Source organism: Scylla paramamosain, chromosome 29, assembly GCF_035594125.1.
Source record: "Scylla paramamosain isolate STU-SP2022 chromosome 29, ASM3559412v1, whole genome shotgun sequence".
Lineage (NCBI taxonomy): Eukaryota > Metazoa > Arthropoda > Malacostraca > Decapoda > Portunidae > Scylla > Scylla paramamosain.
In genome coordinates, this window is record NC_087179.1 from 17,844,641 (window position 1) to 17,859,379 (window position 14,739).

The 14,739-nt window shown below is 42.5% G+C and overlaps 1 protein-coding gene across 5 annotated transcripts in view; it reads right to left on the reverse strand.

Moving 5' to 3' along the window:
- LOC135115502 (transcription factor CP2-like) overlaps positions 1-14,739 on the reverse strand; it is a 34,430-nt gene that overhangs the window by 6,709 nt on the left and 12,982 nt on the right. For 2 of the 5 annotated variants that reach the window (XM_064032345.1, XM_064032347.1), the window contains exons 3-8: positions 4,437-4,552; positions 3,853-4,013; positions 2,238-2,453; positions 1,412-1,534; positions 632-755; positions 131-241 (exon numbers count right to left, since the gene is read on the reverse strand). In XM_064032345.1, the coding sequence (XP_063888415.1) occupies positions 131-241; positions 632-755; positions 1,412-1,534; positions 2,238-2,453; positions 3,853-4,013; positions 4,437-4,547 (846 nt within the window). In that variant the 5' untranslated portion in view covers positions 4,548-4,552. Of the gene's footprint in view, positions 1-130; positions 242-631; positions 756-1,411; positions 1,535-2,237; positions 2,454-3,852; positions 4,014-4,436; positions 4,553-5,400; positions 5,435-8,541; positions 9,149-14,739 lie in introns of those variants that run through there. The other 3 variants (XM_064032343.1, XM_064032344.1, XM_064032346.1) reach the window with 3 other exon arrangements.

Here is a 14,739-nt window from a genome sequence, read left to right on the forward strand (position 1 = left end):
TCGCAGCAACCCTAACCAAGGGCAATAATCTGAGTTAGAGAGGTAATCCTGAGAACACTTGTGCATGACCTTTTTAAACTAAACTCCTTAAAGGTCATCCACTACTACTGAACATAGGTTGGGGCCTCACCTTGATGTAGACCCCAACCTCCTTTGTGGGGTCCCAGTCAAACTCACAGGTGTTAAGAGAGGAGGCGTCTTGCTTCACATCAAAGATCCCATACGACAGAGGAATGTCCACCTAGAAGGAAATGTAAGAACAGGATAAGGCTCGTACATCCTTCTCAATAATTAGGATGGTTCTGACTTTCTCTTGGCCACCCCACTTGGCAGAGATGTCAGCATGATGCACAGACAGATACTAACTCAGATTGACTCATTTTTGTCATCTACAGAAAGACTAATTTCACAAGATACCAGGAGGTAGTAACTATTAAAAATCCAGTTTTGTTGCCTGTGGGAAAATGAAATGGTTACATTTCACCTGTGTACTAATAGATGTATAATACTTGACAACACAACCCTCCAAAGATAGCTACAGAGGATATATATACACTTGCATGGTCTCTTTCACTTGTCCTCTCTCACTCGCTTTCCTAAAAAATGCACGCACACACACACAGACACACACCTCCAAGATCCGTTCTCCAGGCCTCATCTGACGCCAACTGTCCAGCTGCTGTCGCTCCATGTACTGTAGCCGCCTCTCATGGAAACACACCCGCACAACACTATGGTACAGTTTCCCTCTACAGCTGTGCGCATGTAGGAAAGGACAAAAAATTGTTAAAATATGTCACCAATTACAGCTTTCCCTGCTAGTTGTCTATACATAGATGGGACTGATAGACAGTAGTATGCCTTCCTTTTGTGTTAGCAAGGAAAAGGGCTAGTGGTTAAATCATGTCTTGATAACTGCTTTCCTTGCTAGCCATCTGAGGAAGGAATGGAGGGAAACATTAACATGTGTAAAGGCTAAGTCTCACTGGTACCTCTATAGGGTGTGAGGGATGAAGGAGGTAAAGCAAGTCTTTCCTAATGATTCTAAACAGAAAACTCTGTGAAATTCATCTTTTAACAACATTGCACAACAGAACATTTATTTAGCATTAATTTCTCTGGAAGTTATAATTTCTCTGGTCAAGACACCAGACTTTAGTGTTAAATTATGCTGATAATAATTTCTCAAGACATGAGATTTTAATGTTAAATTATGCTGATGATAATAATGGATTAAAAAAGAAAAAAAAAATGACATCCCAAAGTTAACAATCTCATATGATATGAACAGTTAATTTAGTTATCATCACATTTGAGAGACAACCAGCAAAACTGAATATTAAACAGGTGAACATCTCAAAATTAACATCCTTATCTGAAGTAAACATCTTAATGTTTGTTGGAGCCTTACCTAGTGAGATCCCCAAGCTTCTTGACTTTAACTTCATAGGGCTGACCCTGGTTGAGGTAGGACAAGCTCTCCTCACTGACTTTGGTGGCTACAGAGGTGGCTGCCCCCAGGATGTACTGAAACCTGCAGGGACAAGGGTTCACATGGACTTTGCAGGCTTTACAATACTTTCACAGGTATTAGATGCATAGGTTCCTACAGGCTAAAAATTTAATATCTTTTCATAGATTTTCATTTTAACAGGTGCTTGTAAGGATATTATTCAATGTTTTTAGTGTTTAAATTCTTGCATATCATAGTGAAGGCAAACATTAAGTGCCATAACTAATTGTTAACAAGGTATCTGAAATTTATACAATAAAATACAACTATTTGTAAAGTAATAAAAAAACAAAAACATACAATAAACTTACCCTTGTGGCTGCAATGTCTTTTTAAGTCTCATAAATTGATCTGTTGCAAGCTAAGTATAATTTCAACACACCACTGAGAGTAAAAGGAACTGTTAAGAAATTCAAACTTCGGTGCATTTGTTTGTTCGCGAACAGCATTCACAGCCACACAGCGTAACAAGTATCATGAACTCAATAGCAGTCGAGACATAAAAGCAACCAGTATAATCCACTCAATACCAGTTGAGACACAATACAACCAGTATCGTGCACTCAATACTGGTTGAAACAAGAAAGCAACACATGTGATCCACTCAAAACCAGTTGAAACACGGAGTAATAAGCATGATCCACTCAAAACATGTCGAAACACGGAGTAACTAGTATGATCCACTCATTACTGCTTGAAATGAGAAGAGCACCTGCAGCCTCACCTGTTGTCCTCATAGCCCATGGTTTGTGATGATAGGGAGACCCCATCATGCACACCCTCCAGGCCAGTGCTGACCGACACGCCCCCCACATGATGGGTGGTGATGGTGGAGGCGGAGGAGGTACCCTGGCCGTGGCTGGCATTGGGCCCCAGGTGCTGCAGGAGTTGGTGGATGCTTGGTGGGGAACACTCTGGGATGCTGTCGCTGCTGAGGAGTCTGTGGAGAGGCGGCAATTTGGGATGTAAGTAGAACAATGATTCACTCTCCTCTTGCTGTTTATCTATTTATTCTTTCATCTACTCAATCACTCTCTTGCTTGCTCATTTATCTCTTAACTTACTCTCAACAGCTCACTTGGTCACTCACTTGCCTCTGCTTCTTAACCTGTCCTTTCTCTCTTTCACTTGCAAACTTGCCTCTCCATTTCCTCTCCTACCCATTAATCCACTGGCCACTGCTTCAAGACAAAAGCACGTGGCATATGCTTACTCTGAGATGCAATCCCAAAGGGAGCATCACACAGACCAATCAGCCTCAAGAGGGACACCAAAATACTTGGTGGACAGCCCCCCCTAGGAGAAGATTATCCTGAGAGCAAACCTACTCCCTGTCAGAGAGGCATCCATGGGTGGAAACCTTTTGCTTCCAAACACTGGCTTATGTGTTTCAACTGTTTCTGAGTGAATCATGCTATTTATTCCTTGTTTCAACTGGTTCTGAGTGAATCATACTAATTATTCCCCATTTCAATTGGTTCTGAGTGAATCATACTGGTTATTCCTTGTTTCAACTGGTTCTGAGTGAATCATACTAGTTATTCCTTGCTTCAACTGGTTCAGTGCAGATCATACTTGTTACTTCATGTTTCAACTGGTTCTGAGTGGATCATACTGGTTGCTCTGTGTTTCAACTGGTTTTGAGTGGATCATGCTTGTTACTTCATGTTTCAGCTGGTTTCAAGTGGATCATACTAGTTGCTTTCTTGTGTTTCAACTGGTACTGAGTGGATCATGCTTGTTACTCTGTGTTTCAACTGGTTTTGAGTGGATCATACTAGTTGCTTTCTTGTGTTCCAACTGGAATTGAGTGGATCATGCTTGTTACTTCATGTTTCAACTGGTATTAAGTGGATCATACTTGTTACTTTGTGTTTCAACTGGTATTGAGTGGATCACAATATTTGCTTTGTGTTTCAATTGAGTGGATCATACTTGTTACTTTGTGTTTCAACTGGTTTTGAGTGGATCATACTTGTTACTTTGTGTTTCAACTGGTTTTGAGTGGATCATACTTGTTACTTTGTGTTTCAACTGGTTTTAAGTGGACCATACTAGTAACTCTGTGTTTCAACTGGTAATGAGTGGATAATACTGGTTGCTTTGTGTTTCAACTGGTATTGAATTCATGATACTTGTTGCTTTGTGTCTCATTTGGTACTGACCCATCCAGTCCCTATAAGGAATTAATGACATAGACAATTCACCAGTTCATTTTCCAGTTTACTTCTTTAATTGCTCTATCACTTGAAGTTGCCTATTCATCTCTCTCTCTCTCTCTCTTCCTCTCCCTTTCTCTCTCTCTTTTCTCTCTCTCTCTGACACATCCACACACTTACTTAAAGAGCCGGTCAGTTGTGTTGGTCTGCGAGGACTCGTCAAAGGTGGTTGGGGTGGAGGAGGTGACACTCTGCTTATCCTGGCTGGGCGAGTTTCCTTCCTCCTTGAATTGTGAGACTGAGGGCAGTGCCAGCAGGGCCTCACTCATGTTATATGATGCCTGGAGTGCAAGGAAGACAGGAGATAAGATGTGATGTTACGTGCACATATCTCTGTCTCTCTCTCTCTCTCACACACACACACACACACACACACAGTCTACCTACTATGTCTATTTTATTTTATTTTTTATTTTTTTGTAACATCTACATTATTAGCAGGAGAAACTCTCTTGACAACCTGGCAAATCTCTGACCTTTGGAAATAATCATGGTGAGAAAGCAGGACATCTCAGAATACAGCCCCTTAATATGCTAAATCACTTTGATTACTCTCACCACATATTTTTACAACCTAGACCCTTTTCTCAAGCATCTCTGAATTTGAGCACAGTTTTCATCACTGTCCACTGTCAACAAAGCTCCGAGGAACATCTGCGCCTCGTTAATGCTCTTCACTGGTTACACACCAATCCCAGACTCACTGTGCTGATGTCCACCCCCAGGCCAGACAGGGAGTCATCCAGGTCAGCAGCAAGGCCCTGGTCTATATCCTCCGACTCCCAGGGGCGCTGGTGGCCCCCATCCATGCTCATGTTACCTGGAATATAACATGTTGGTTGAAGGGAGGACTACACACACACAAATTCAATTATCTAGTCTCCATACAATATTAACCCTTCCTTCCTTCTTCACCATTGCAACATCAGCAAAAATCAACAGCACCTCACCCTCCCATACGCTCAGAACCGCCATCTGCCCACCTTTACAAGCACATCACAGTAAATTTCAAGTATGGCAACAAGCTCCATATAGCGGACAAAACTTTTTTTTTTTCCGATAAGTTTTAATGCGTTTTTAAATAACCTCCCATCACTTTGTCATAAATCACTCCATTGTCATTTCGCTCCCACTCCACCACAAGCAAGAGGGTAAATATTAAGAAGAGTTGTGATGCCCTATTTTTTTTTTATTTTTTTAGAGGGGGGCTAAAATAGAGCCAAATACTACCTATTACCACCAAAAATAAACAGGAAGATGCACTACTGATGCTGTTCTTGTTGTAGTGATGGCCGCCATGTTCTTGACCTTGCTTTTGCTACTAGCATCCTAACTAAACCTGACTAAACTAAACCTAACTAAACCTAACCTAACTAAACTAAACTAACTAAACTTAACTAAACCGAACTAACTAAACTTAACTAACCAGTAAATACGAGAGCCGAAAGAGAGCAAATAAATTTTCAAAAATCGCTGACACCGTTATTAATTTGCGGCGACACACACACACACACACACACACACACACACACACACACACACACACACAAAGCCAATTAAACATGTCACGAAAGTAGAAGTGAGTTTGTAGTGAAACTGGAATAATAGCCACATCACCTGAGGGCGTAAGGAGGCGGCAGGTGCAAGTTGCCGAGATTGCTCACTCACCCAATCCCCTACGGAACATCTCGAAGCGCTGTTTGAACCCAACAATGCTTATCTTCGCGACTTCACACTTGCGGAGAGAGAGAGAGAGAGAGAGAGAGAGAGAGAGAGAGAGAGAGAGAGAGAGAGAGAGAGAGAATTTATCTTTTCTTAATATAGTGACAAGGCTGGGACGTGTAGAAGAATGCCGGAAGACAGAACGCCTGGAGGACTGGTGAAAAGAGAGGTGGCAGGAGCAAGACCAAGAAATAGGCCAAGAACTACATGGAGAGGGGCAGTGATGGGCACAGCTGGAGGGAACACTTGGCAACAACTGACTCCTTTAGCCCGAGACATGAGAGCATGGTCAGGATTCAGAGGAGCACGCAGAGGCCCAACCTGGCTACCTGGCAACCATCAGACGAGAATGAAGTCTAAAGCTAATACAGCGTTATAATAAATACTGCTCTTTGACCAGTGCTTCTTTTCATTTCATTATTCCATTTCACTTGGTTTTTATTTATCTATTCTATTTTTGGGGGGTCTTTTGAATGAAATATGTTAGGTTTACTCTTTTTTCATCATCATCCGACAACGCTCAAGAACACAGTAGTGGGGCAGGACTGTAAAGAAAACGACACTAATCTGGCTCAGCGCATCAAGGCAAGCCTACTACCCAGACGTGCTTCGCCTCCCCTCACCTCCCCGCCTCACTATCCCCGAATGTAACCCAACCTACCCTCCTTACCGGAACAAGGGAAAGATGAAGCCTCCCACCGCTTAGATCCACTCAGACACAAACCTAACATAACAGCGGGGCCCTCTACCCTCTTTAACCCACCTAAATGGACGCTTCCCCGCCACCAGCACCGAAGCTAATCTAATCTAACCTTGCTGAGTTCGTAATTGCATACTTATTGAGGAGGATGGATATCAAAATAGTCGCCTCTTCTTTCTTAAGTACAGCGATGTCCCAAATTTTATTTATTCATTCATTTTTAATAAAGCACCTTCTGTAATATGGGCAGCGTACGTACAACATAAGGAAAAGCTTCGCGGCTTCCAAGTGTCTCTGAGGTGCCTGGCCGTCCTTATGACATGACTGGGTGTGTCTCAAGGCAGCCCCCGGCACCATTCACGCTGTGGTGATTCATGTGAAGGCCATTTAAAACCGAGCTGCTGTTGTTGACGAGACAGTTTGACTGGCCGCGCTACCACACGTCACGGACTTCTTTCACTGGAACTGCATTACTCAGAACAGTTTCTCAAGACTGACAGAGCGCAGCGCGACACGTGAAGCCGTCACGCGTGAACATGACCAAGATGGCGGAGCATGGAGGTCAGCTACTTGTGGCTGCGATGAGCTACTTTCTACTTACAACAACAACAACAACAATGAGAGCAAAGGTTGCCTAATCTCCTCCTCCTCCTCCTACTACTACTACTACTACCACCACCACCACTACTACTACTACTATTACTTCCTTCCCGTTGTGTGTGTGTGTGTGTGTGTGTGTGTGTGTGTGTGTGTGTGTGTGTGCGTGTGTGTGTTTCTTCAGATCACAGTAATGCTATCAGTCCATCTGTTTGATGAAACAAAACTCTCTCTCTCTCTCTCTCTCTCTCTCTCTCTCTCTCTCTCTCTCTCCCTACGGCAGAGTAGCTGACTTGTGCTCTCTTCTCCTCCTCCCCCTATTTTCTTGTTTCTTCCCCACTCCTTCCTCTCCCTCTTGTATGTGTCACTCGTTCTTCACCTTTGCCCTTTCCTCCCCCGTTTCGCTCCTTCCTTCTCTCTCCCCCTCTTTCTCCTATGTATCTTCTTCCCCCTCCCCCTCATCTCTCTCTCTCTCTCTCTCTCTCTCTCTCTCTCTCTCTCTCTCTCTCTCTCTCTCTCTCTCTCTCTCTCTCTGTTGGTTTTCTTGCATAACGAGACAACCTAACTTACTGTTTTACTTTTCTTATTTTTCATCTTCCTTTTTTGTCATTTTGTTAGCAATAATGGAAGCAGGCCATGAGAAGCAGCGCAATGTGTGTATGTGTGTGTGTTTGGTCATCAGAATGCCTGCTTCGTGTACTCTTGACCTTGTTTGGCTCGCGCGCGCGCGCGCGAACACACACACACACACACACACACACACACACACACACACACACACACACACACACACACACACACACACATGGTCTTCATTATCTTCCTTCTTGCACTTATATTCCAGCGAACGAACGAACGAACGAACGAACGAGAGAGAGAGAGAGAGAGAGAGAGAGAGAGAGAGAGAGAGAGAGAGAGAGAGAGAGAGAGAGAGAGAGAGAGAGATGGGAATACGTCCTTGGAGTCCATATACCGATAAGAATGATAAGTAAAGCGACAAACAAACAAGTAATACTATGTCTCTTTTTCTTAATGACCTGATGGTTTTACAATATTATATTTTTTTCTTTATTTATGCATTTTTAGTTGTGTTTGGGTTTCCATCTTATACTTGAATGTATCGCATAAACTTAAAACACTATATTCAGTGACTGCCCGCCTCTCAAGACTTCGTGTCCAGTCAGCGAGTGACGTTACAGCGCTCTCGCTCTCTCTCTCTCTCTCTCTCTCTCTCTCTCTCTCTCTCCTCTCTCTCTCTCTCTCTCTCTCTCTCTCTCTCTCTCTCTCTCTCTCTCTCTCTCTTATAGCATTGATTAGAAGGCAAAACGCAATAGTACCAGAGATGGACAGACAGGCGGCACGCAACTACTTTCTATGCAATACATACACGCCCTGCTTCTCCTTCTCCTCCTCCTTTTAAAAATCAGCTTATCCCTCAATATATATATATATATATATATATATATATATATATATATATATATATATATATATATATATATATATATATATATATATATATATATATATATATATATATATACATATATATATATATATATATATAATACACACACACACACACACACACACACACACACACACACACACACGAGTTGAAAAATATTAATCACCGTTTTCTTTCATATTAATTTACTGTTGAATGTGGAAATATTCTTAATGTATGAATTGCTAAGCACAGTCCAAAAAAAAAAAAATTTGAATACTACTAGTTCTTTGTAACACGTCATAGCAAAAACTGGCAAATTTAGGTACTCTCAAACACTCACCATTACTGTGGAAGTGCCATCTCAAGTGTGCAGGATAGCAGTGTGGTGAATAAATTGCAACACCCTGCCGAAGAACACTTAGCTGCGGGCCGGCGGGTGGCGGCATGTCGGAGTGTTTGTGGCGGCGAGAACAGCAGGCTTGGCACACTCCCGACGCTTCGCAGCACGAGCGGTCAATTAAGTTAAGGCATAGCAACCCATGTTAAACGCGAACACTAGGAGTAGAATCAACACCAGGTTTCTCCTCTATGAAGCAACACCTCAGAAAGTTTTGATTCTAGAGGAGCAGAGTGGCGCGGGTTTAAACGCTGCTGACTCAGTGGAAGGAGTGAACCACTGAAGTTGACTGAACCCTGCCTGCACCTCGGTTCGCTTCCCTACCCTCAACCTCTTTAACGATACTTCCGAATTATAACGTCAACTTTCGTAATATAACGTCAATTTCCGAATCATTGCGCCAACTTCAGAATTATTGCGACCTTAGAATTATTACGACCTCAGAGTTATTGCGCCAACTTCAGAATTACAGCGCCTACTTCTGAATTATTGCGCCAACTTCAATTGCCTTCGTTCAGCATCAATTTATCCCCCCAATATTTTATCGTTCATTGTTATAATAAGGAGATAAATTATTATTTCCAACAGCACATGACACATTTCTGTTTGTTATTCCTCTCTCTCTCTCTCTCTCTCTCTCTCTCTCTCTCTCTCTCTCTCTCTCTCTCTCTCTCTCTCTCTCTCTCTCTCTCTCTCTCTCTCGTTATTATGTAGCTCCTTAATATTCCTTCCATCATATAAAGAAAAGGACTTTAAATATTACTCTATATTGCGACACAAATATGAAAACACTTAAGAAATAATAACACACACACACACACACACACACACACACACACACACACACACACACACACACACACACACACACGTCATTCCTATAAGATTAGGTAGTGCTATTTCCAAAAAAATTTACCACCACCACCACCACCACCACCTCCTCCTCCTAAGAGTAAAAGTCCCTACGTACTCAGAGAGAGAGAGAGAGAGAGAAAGAGAAAGTAAAAAGGTGATAAAAGAGGAAAGTAAAGAAAACGGAAGAAAATTAAGTTAATAAGAGTGAGACAAACATATTGCATTATATATATATATATATATATATATATAGAGAGAGAGAGAGAGAGAGAGAGAGAGAGAGAGAGAGAGAGAGAGAGAGAGAGAGAGAGAGAGAGAGAGAGAGAAACTATGGGGGACACCAATAGAGACCTTGGGGGAACGCCGGAAAGCAGAGATGAAGAATGAGGAGAGGTAGGGACGGAGGCAAGGTGGCCGGGAGGGGGTGGGGGAGAAACAGTCAGGCAGAAACAATGGGAACTTAAGTCAGTCAGTCACTCAGTCAGTTACCTAGATAATTTGGTAGTTGGTTAGTTTGTTTGTTCGTTAGCTTGTTAGTCTGGCAGTTCGTTAGTTACCAAGCAAGTTATTCAGTCAGGGAAGGGAAGGAAAGGGAAGGGGGAAGGGAAGGGTAAGGAAAGTCAGTCAAGAAAGGAAGGGAAAGAAAAAAGGAAGTCAGATCAGACAGGAACCATGGAAACTTAAGTCAGTCAATGAATCTGTCAGGCAGCCAGTCAGTCATGTCATTTTACAGTTTCTCTTTGTAATTATACGTATAGTCCCTATTTTAAATGACCTGGTTTTCGATGTTCTTTCTATTTATCTTCCTCTTCCTGCTCCCAGTGTTATTATCTATTTTTTTTCGACAAAGGAAGCCACCTACCCAGCCAGTTAGCCAGCCCTCCAGCCAGTCAACCAGTCAGTCACCCACAAAGTCACCCAGCAAACCAGTCGGTTCATTAACCTTTCATACACACCTAAGCAGCCAACCACTAACCCAGTCACCTAACCATTTAACTGAACCACTCAACCAGTCAGCCAATCAACCAGTTAGTAACCCAGTCAGTTCATTAACCTTTCCTACAGCTACCTAAGAACCCAAGCACTTAGCCAGTCACCCAGCCGTCCCCTTAACCAGTCAGTCAATTACCTAGTCATCAAGCCGCCCACTCAGCCAGACACCTACCAGGCCAGCCACCCTGCCAGTCACTCCATCAGTATCACTATCGTGCACCACAATATCCCAAGGTCCATTTACACCATCACCTGAATATGCCAGTAGCGCATTTTGCCATCACCCCAACCTCTTCTTGTCGTGTGTGTGTGTTTGTGTGTTTGTGTAGGTGTAGGTCTGTGTGTAGGTGTGTGATGTAGTGGAACTCTCCAGCCTTCAGGAAAAATGCGGGGAATACCGGGGGGAAAACACAGCCACAAAAAGAAACATTACTACTACAACTCTCTCTCTCTCTCACGCGCACACGCACGCACACATATCCACACACACACAAGAGTTTGATTGTTCACCCCTTCTTTGTCTCCCTTTTCTTCATCTCTCCCTCTTTTCCTTCCTCCCCCCTTGCTTCATCTCTTTCATACTTATTCTCTTCTTCCTTCCTGCTTTCATATTTCTTTTTTTATTCTTGTTTTTGTTGCCACTTCTCTATCCAGCCTTCACATCTCTCTCTCTCTCTCTCTCTCTCTCTCTCTCTCTCTCTCTCTCTCTCTCTCTCTCTCTCTCTCTCTCTCTCTCTCTCTCTCTCCTCATTCACATATATCTCCTCTTTTCTTTCGTACTAAAACCTCTCTTTCTTCATAATTCATCTCTCCTTGCCCATACCCTTCTCCCTCCCTCCCTCCCTCCCTCCCTCCCTTCCTACCGTCTACCACACTGACAGGACCAACCCTACGTCACCACCATCACCACCTAAGCAAGACCCAGCGTGGCCTTTTAATATGGAACAAGACCACTAATAACTAACGTCCCCAACACTAGAGCAAGGTTGGATGCAGGAAAGAAGTACAGGTGGAAGCGTAACTTTTTCTTTTTTCTTTTTTTTTGTTTGTGGGGGGAAGAGTATTAGAGACATGACGTTGCAGAATCCTGGCTATTTTTTTTATTTTTGCTTGTGGTGTGAAGTCAGGAAGTGTGGAAGGAGGGAGAGGGAGGGGAAGGCAGACTGGAAGAAAGGGAGGGAGGAAGGGAGGGGGGGGGAGAGAGAGAGAGAGAGAGAGAGAGAGAGAGAGAGAGAGAGAGAGAGAGAGAGAGAGAGAGAGAGAGAGAGAGAGAGAGAGAGAGAGAGAGAGAGAGAGAGAGAGAGAGAGAGAGAGAGAGAGAGAGAGAGAGAGAGAGAGAGAGAGAGAGAGAGAGAGAGAGAGAGAGAGAGAGAGAGAGAGAGAGAGAGTTGAGGTAACCCTACCTAAAATAACCTGAGGGGGAGAGAGAGAGAGAGAGAGAGAGAGAGAGAGAGAGAGAGAGAGAGAGAGAGAGAGAGAGAGAGAGAGAGAGAGAGAGAGAGAGAGAGAGAGAGAGAGAGAGAGAGAGAGAGAGAGAGAGAGAGAGAGAGAGAGAGAGAGAGAGAGAGAGAGAGAGAGAGAGAGAGAGAGAGAGAGAGAGAGAGAGAGAGAGAGAGAGAGAGAGAGAGAGAGAGAGAGAGAGAGAGAGAGAGAGAGAGAGAGAGAGAGAGAGAGAGAGAGAGAGAGAGAGAGAGAGAGAGAGAGAGAGAGAAAACCTGAGCTGGGGTAACCTAACCTAAAATAAAAAAAAATCTGAGAGAGAGAGAGAGAGAGAGAGAGAGAGAGAGAGAGAGAGAGAGAGAGAGAGAGAGAGAGAGAGAGAGAGAGAGAGAGAGAGAGAGAGAGAGAGAGAGAGAGAGAGAGAGAGAGAGAGAGAGAGAGAGAGAGAGTCTGAGTTGAATAAAATGCAGGAGGTAGGAGCATATGAAGGAGAGTAGTGAGGATTACCAACTACTACAAAAGTGAAGCTATCAAACAGAAGGAGGAGGAACTAGATGGAGTGAAGGTGACAAGACACACAACAATGGCAGAATACTAAGCCAGGCTACAAAGGATTGAGAATGTGATGAGAAAATTAATAGGGCCCCCCTCCTGGTGCTTCTGTTTCTTTTAGGGCACGACTCTGTGTGTAGGCGGTTTCACCCACGCCCCCTTATCCTTGGCCAACCTCTCTGACATAACAATTGATAGGGATAATTAGTGCAGACCAGTGTCATGTGTCCCTCTCCACAGCCAGCGGGTTGATCTGAAGTGAAGATATATTACCAAAGAGGTTATTAAATGTTTTACCTTCAAGGACATGTACAGTAACCACGATTCCAACACACTACCTATTTGCCAATATGATCCAAGGTCTAACGTACTTTTGGGCAGCCTTGAGTGTCCTGTCACTGTGTTGGGTGAAGGTAGAGTATTATATAACAGAATTGCTATTAGAGGAAGGTTCTGGGGTGATAATGGGTAATACTAAATGGGTAAAATATTTTGCTGGGTTGGGTGCAAGAATATGGAGCTGAGTATAGATTTTCATGATTACTTGTACTTAGACCCAAAGTACTTGAAAATATCAAGTACATGTGAGTAAAAGTAGGTACAGTGTATTGAACCAAAACTGATGTAATGTTCATGGATTCTAGCAAACTTTGTAAAGACATGAATGGGTAAATATAAGAAGTGTTATGATATGGTACTGTAGTGCAATATACAAGAGTATAATGATATAGTAACATTGTATTTCATCATTTGTAACATCATCATCTCATCAACTGATAAAACTTTCATTTACTTTTCCCAGTTTTTTAAGTGTACTGATTAATGTGTGCCAGCAAAAATTACTAACTTTCATGTTTTAGGTTCAGTGACACGTACTGTACTTGGACTTGAGTAAAGGGCAAAGCGAGTGTCCTTGTACTTTAAAACTATCCACGTACTTGGACTTCAAGTTAGGTACAGCCATCTGCACTTGTCAACCCTGACGGAGTGATGTGCAAAGGGAGTATTATGAAGACACGGTGGTTTGGAGGATGTGATACGGAATGCTCCAGATGTGTGTACCAAAGGATGTACAAGGGGAATAATGTGTGGTGAAGGTACGAGGATGGAGTATTGAATAATTCAAGACAATGTACCCAGACACACCACACACAGCTCCCTTCACCTCCTCAATGTCTGCAACTTCCCAAGCTTTGTAAAATAGAAGCAAATTATCAACTGTCTTTTTTCTTTCTTTTTCCTGTACCTATAGTTTCATGCATCATTTTGTTTCATAAAGTTGTCAAGGGTTAGCAAAATTAAGTAACAAGTGCCACAGTGTTATTAGAAATCAACAAAAGAATGAACTTAGAATTGAATACAAAAGAAAGAAAAGAAAAAATGAAAGGATGCTCACACTTACTAATCATAAAGATTGAAAAAAGAAAAAATGTCAACCTCAAATACTAACCACATGAAAAAGGTCCATTGAATTAATAGATGAAAATATAATAATAATAATAAAAATGAGGGAGAAAAATATACACCGACTTGAAGACACAAAAATAAATATAGTAAAACTGAAAGTCACGCCTTTGTTACAAAAAAATACACCATGAAAAATTCTGAATAAACTATTTTGTGCACTCCTACATTTCTGTGAATACTTGTTCTCAATTCAATACCAGACTGTAAGGAAAACTGGCCAATTGCTAGCAACTAGAGAAATGTTAACCAATGAAATTTATACAGGTTTGTACAAGTCCCTATCACTGAACTACAGTAGTCTCTTAGTGAGATCTCAGTAAAGCTGAGAGACCCTGCGGTGACCTAACCACAAACCACCTGCCAAGAAAAACCAGTTAGCTCAACACTGGGTGGGAGTACAAGTTTATGTAGGCTGTGTCAGATGCAGGACTGGAACCCTCCCTGGGGAGTACCCATAGAGGACTGCACTTAGGTCTAGCAACCCATACAGAGAGTGATAACTATATACAAGATATACATTAGGACTTTTAGATGTAGAGATCAAGAAAATTTATTGTCTCCAGGAGGAGCAGACGATGGTGTTGATGCAGTGAATGTTGGTGGTGAGCAAGTGAACCTGCTAAAGCCTGTCTGAACATTAGTTCTCTTCCATCCTGGTACAACACCTGTGCCTTGACCTCCATACCATCCTTCTTTTTCAGGGTACTTCTGATTTCTAGATTTAACTTCCTATTCACTTCTTTTGCTCCTATGTTTAGATATTTTCTTGGTATTTTTTTTTTGTTTCACACTTATATCAAGCAGTTAATTATAATTCCCAACAACCAGGAAACT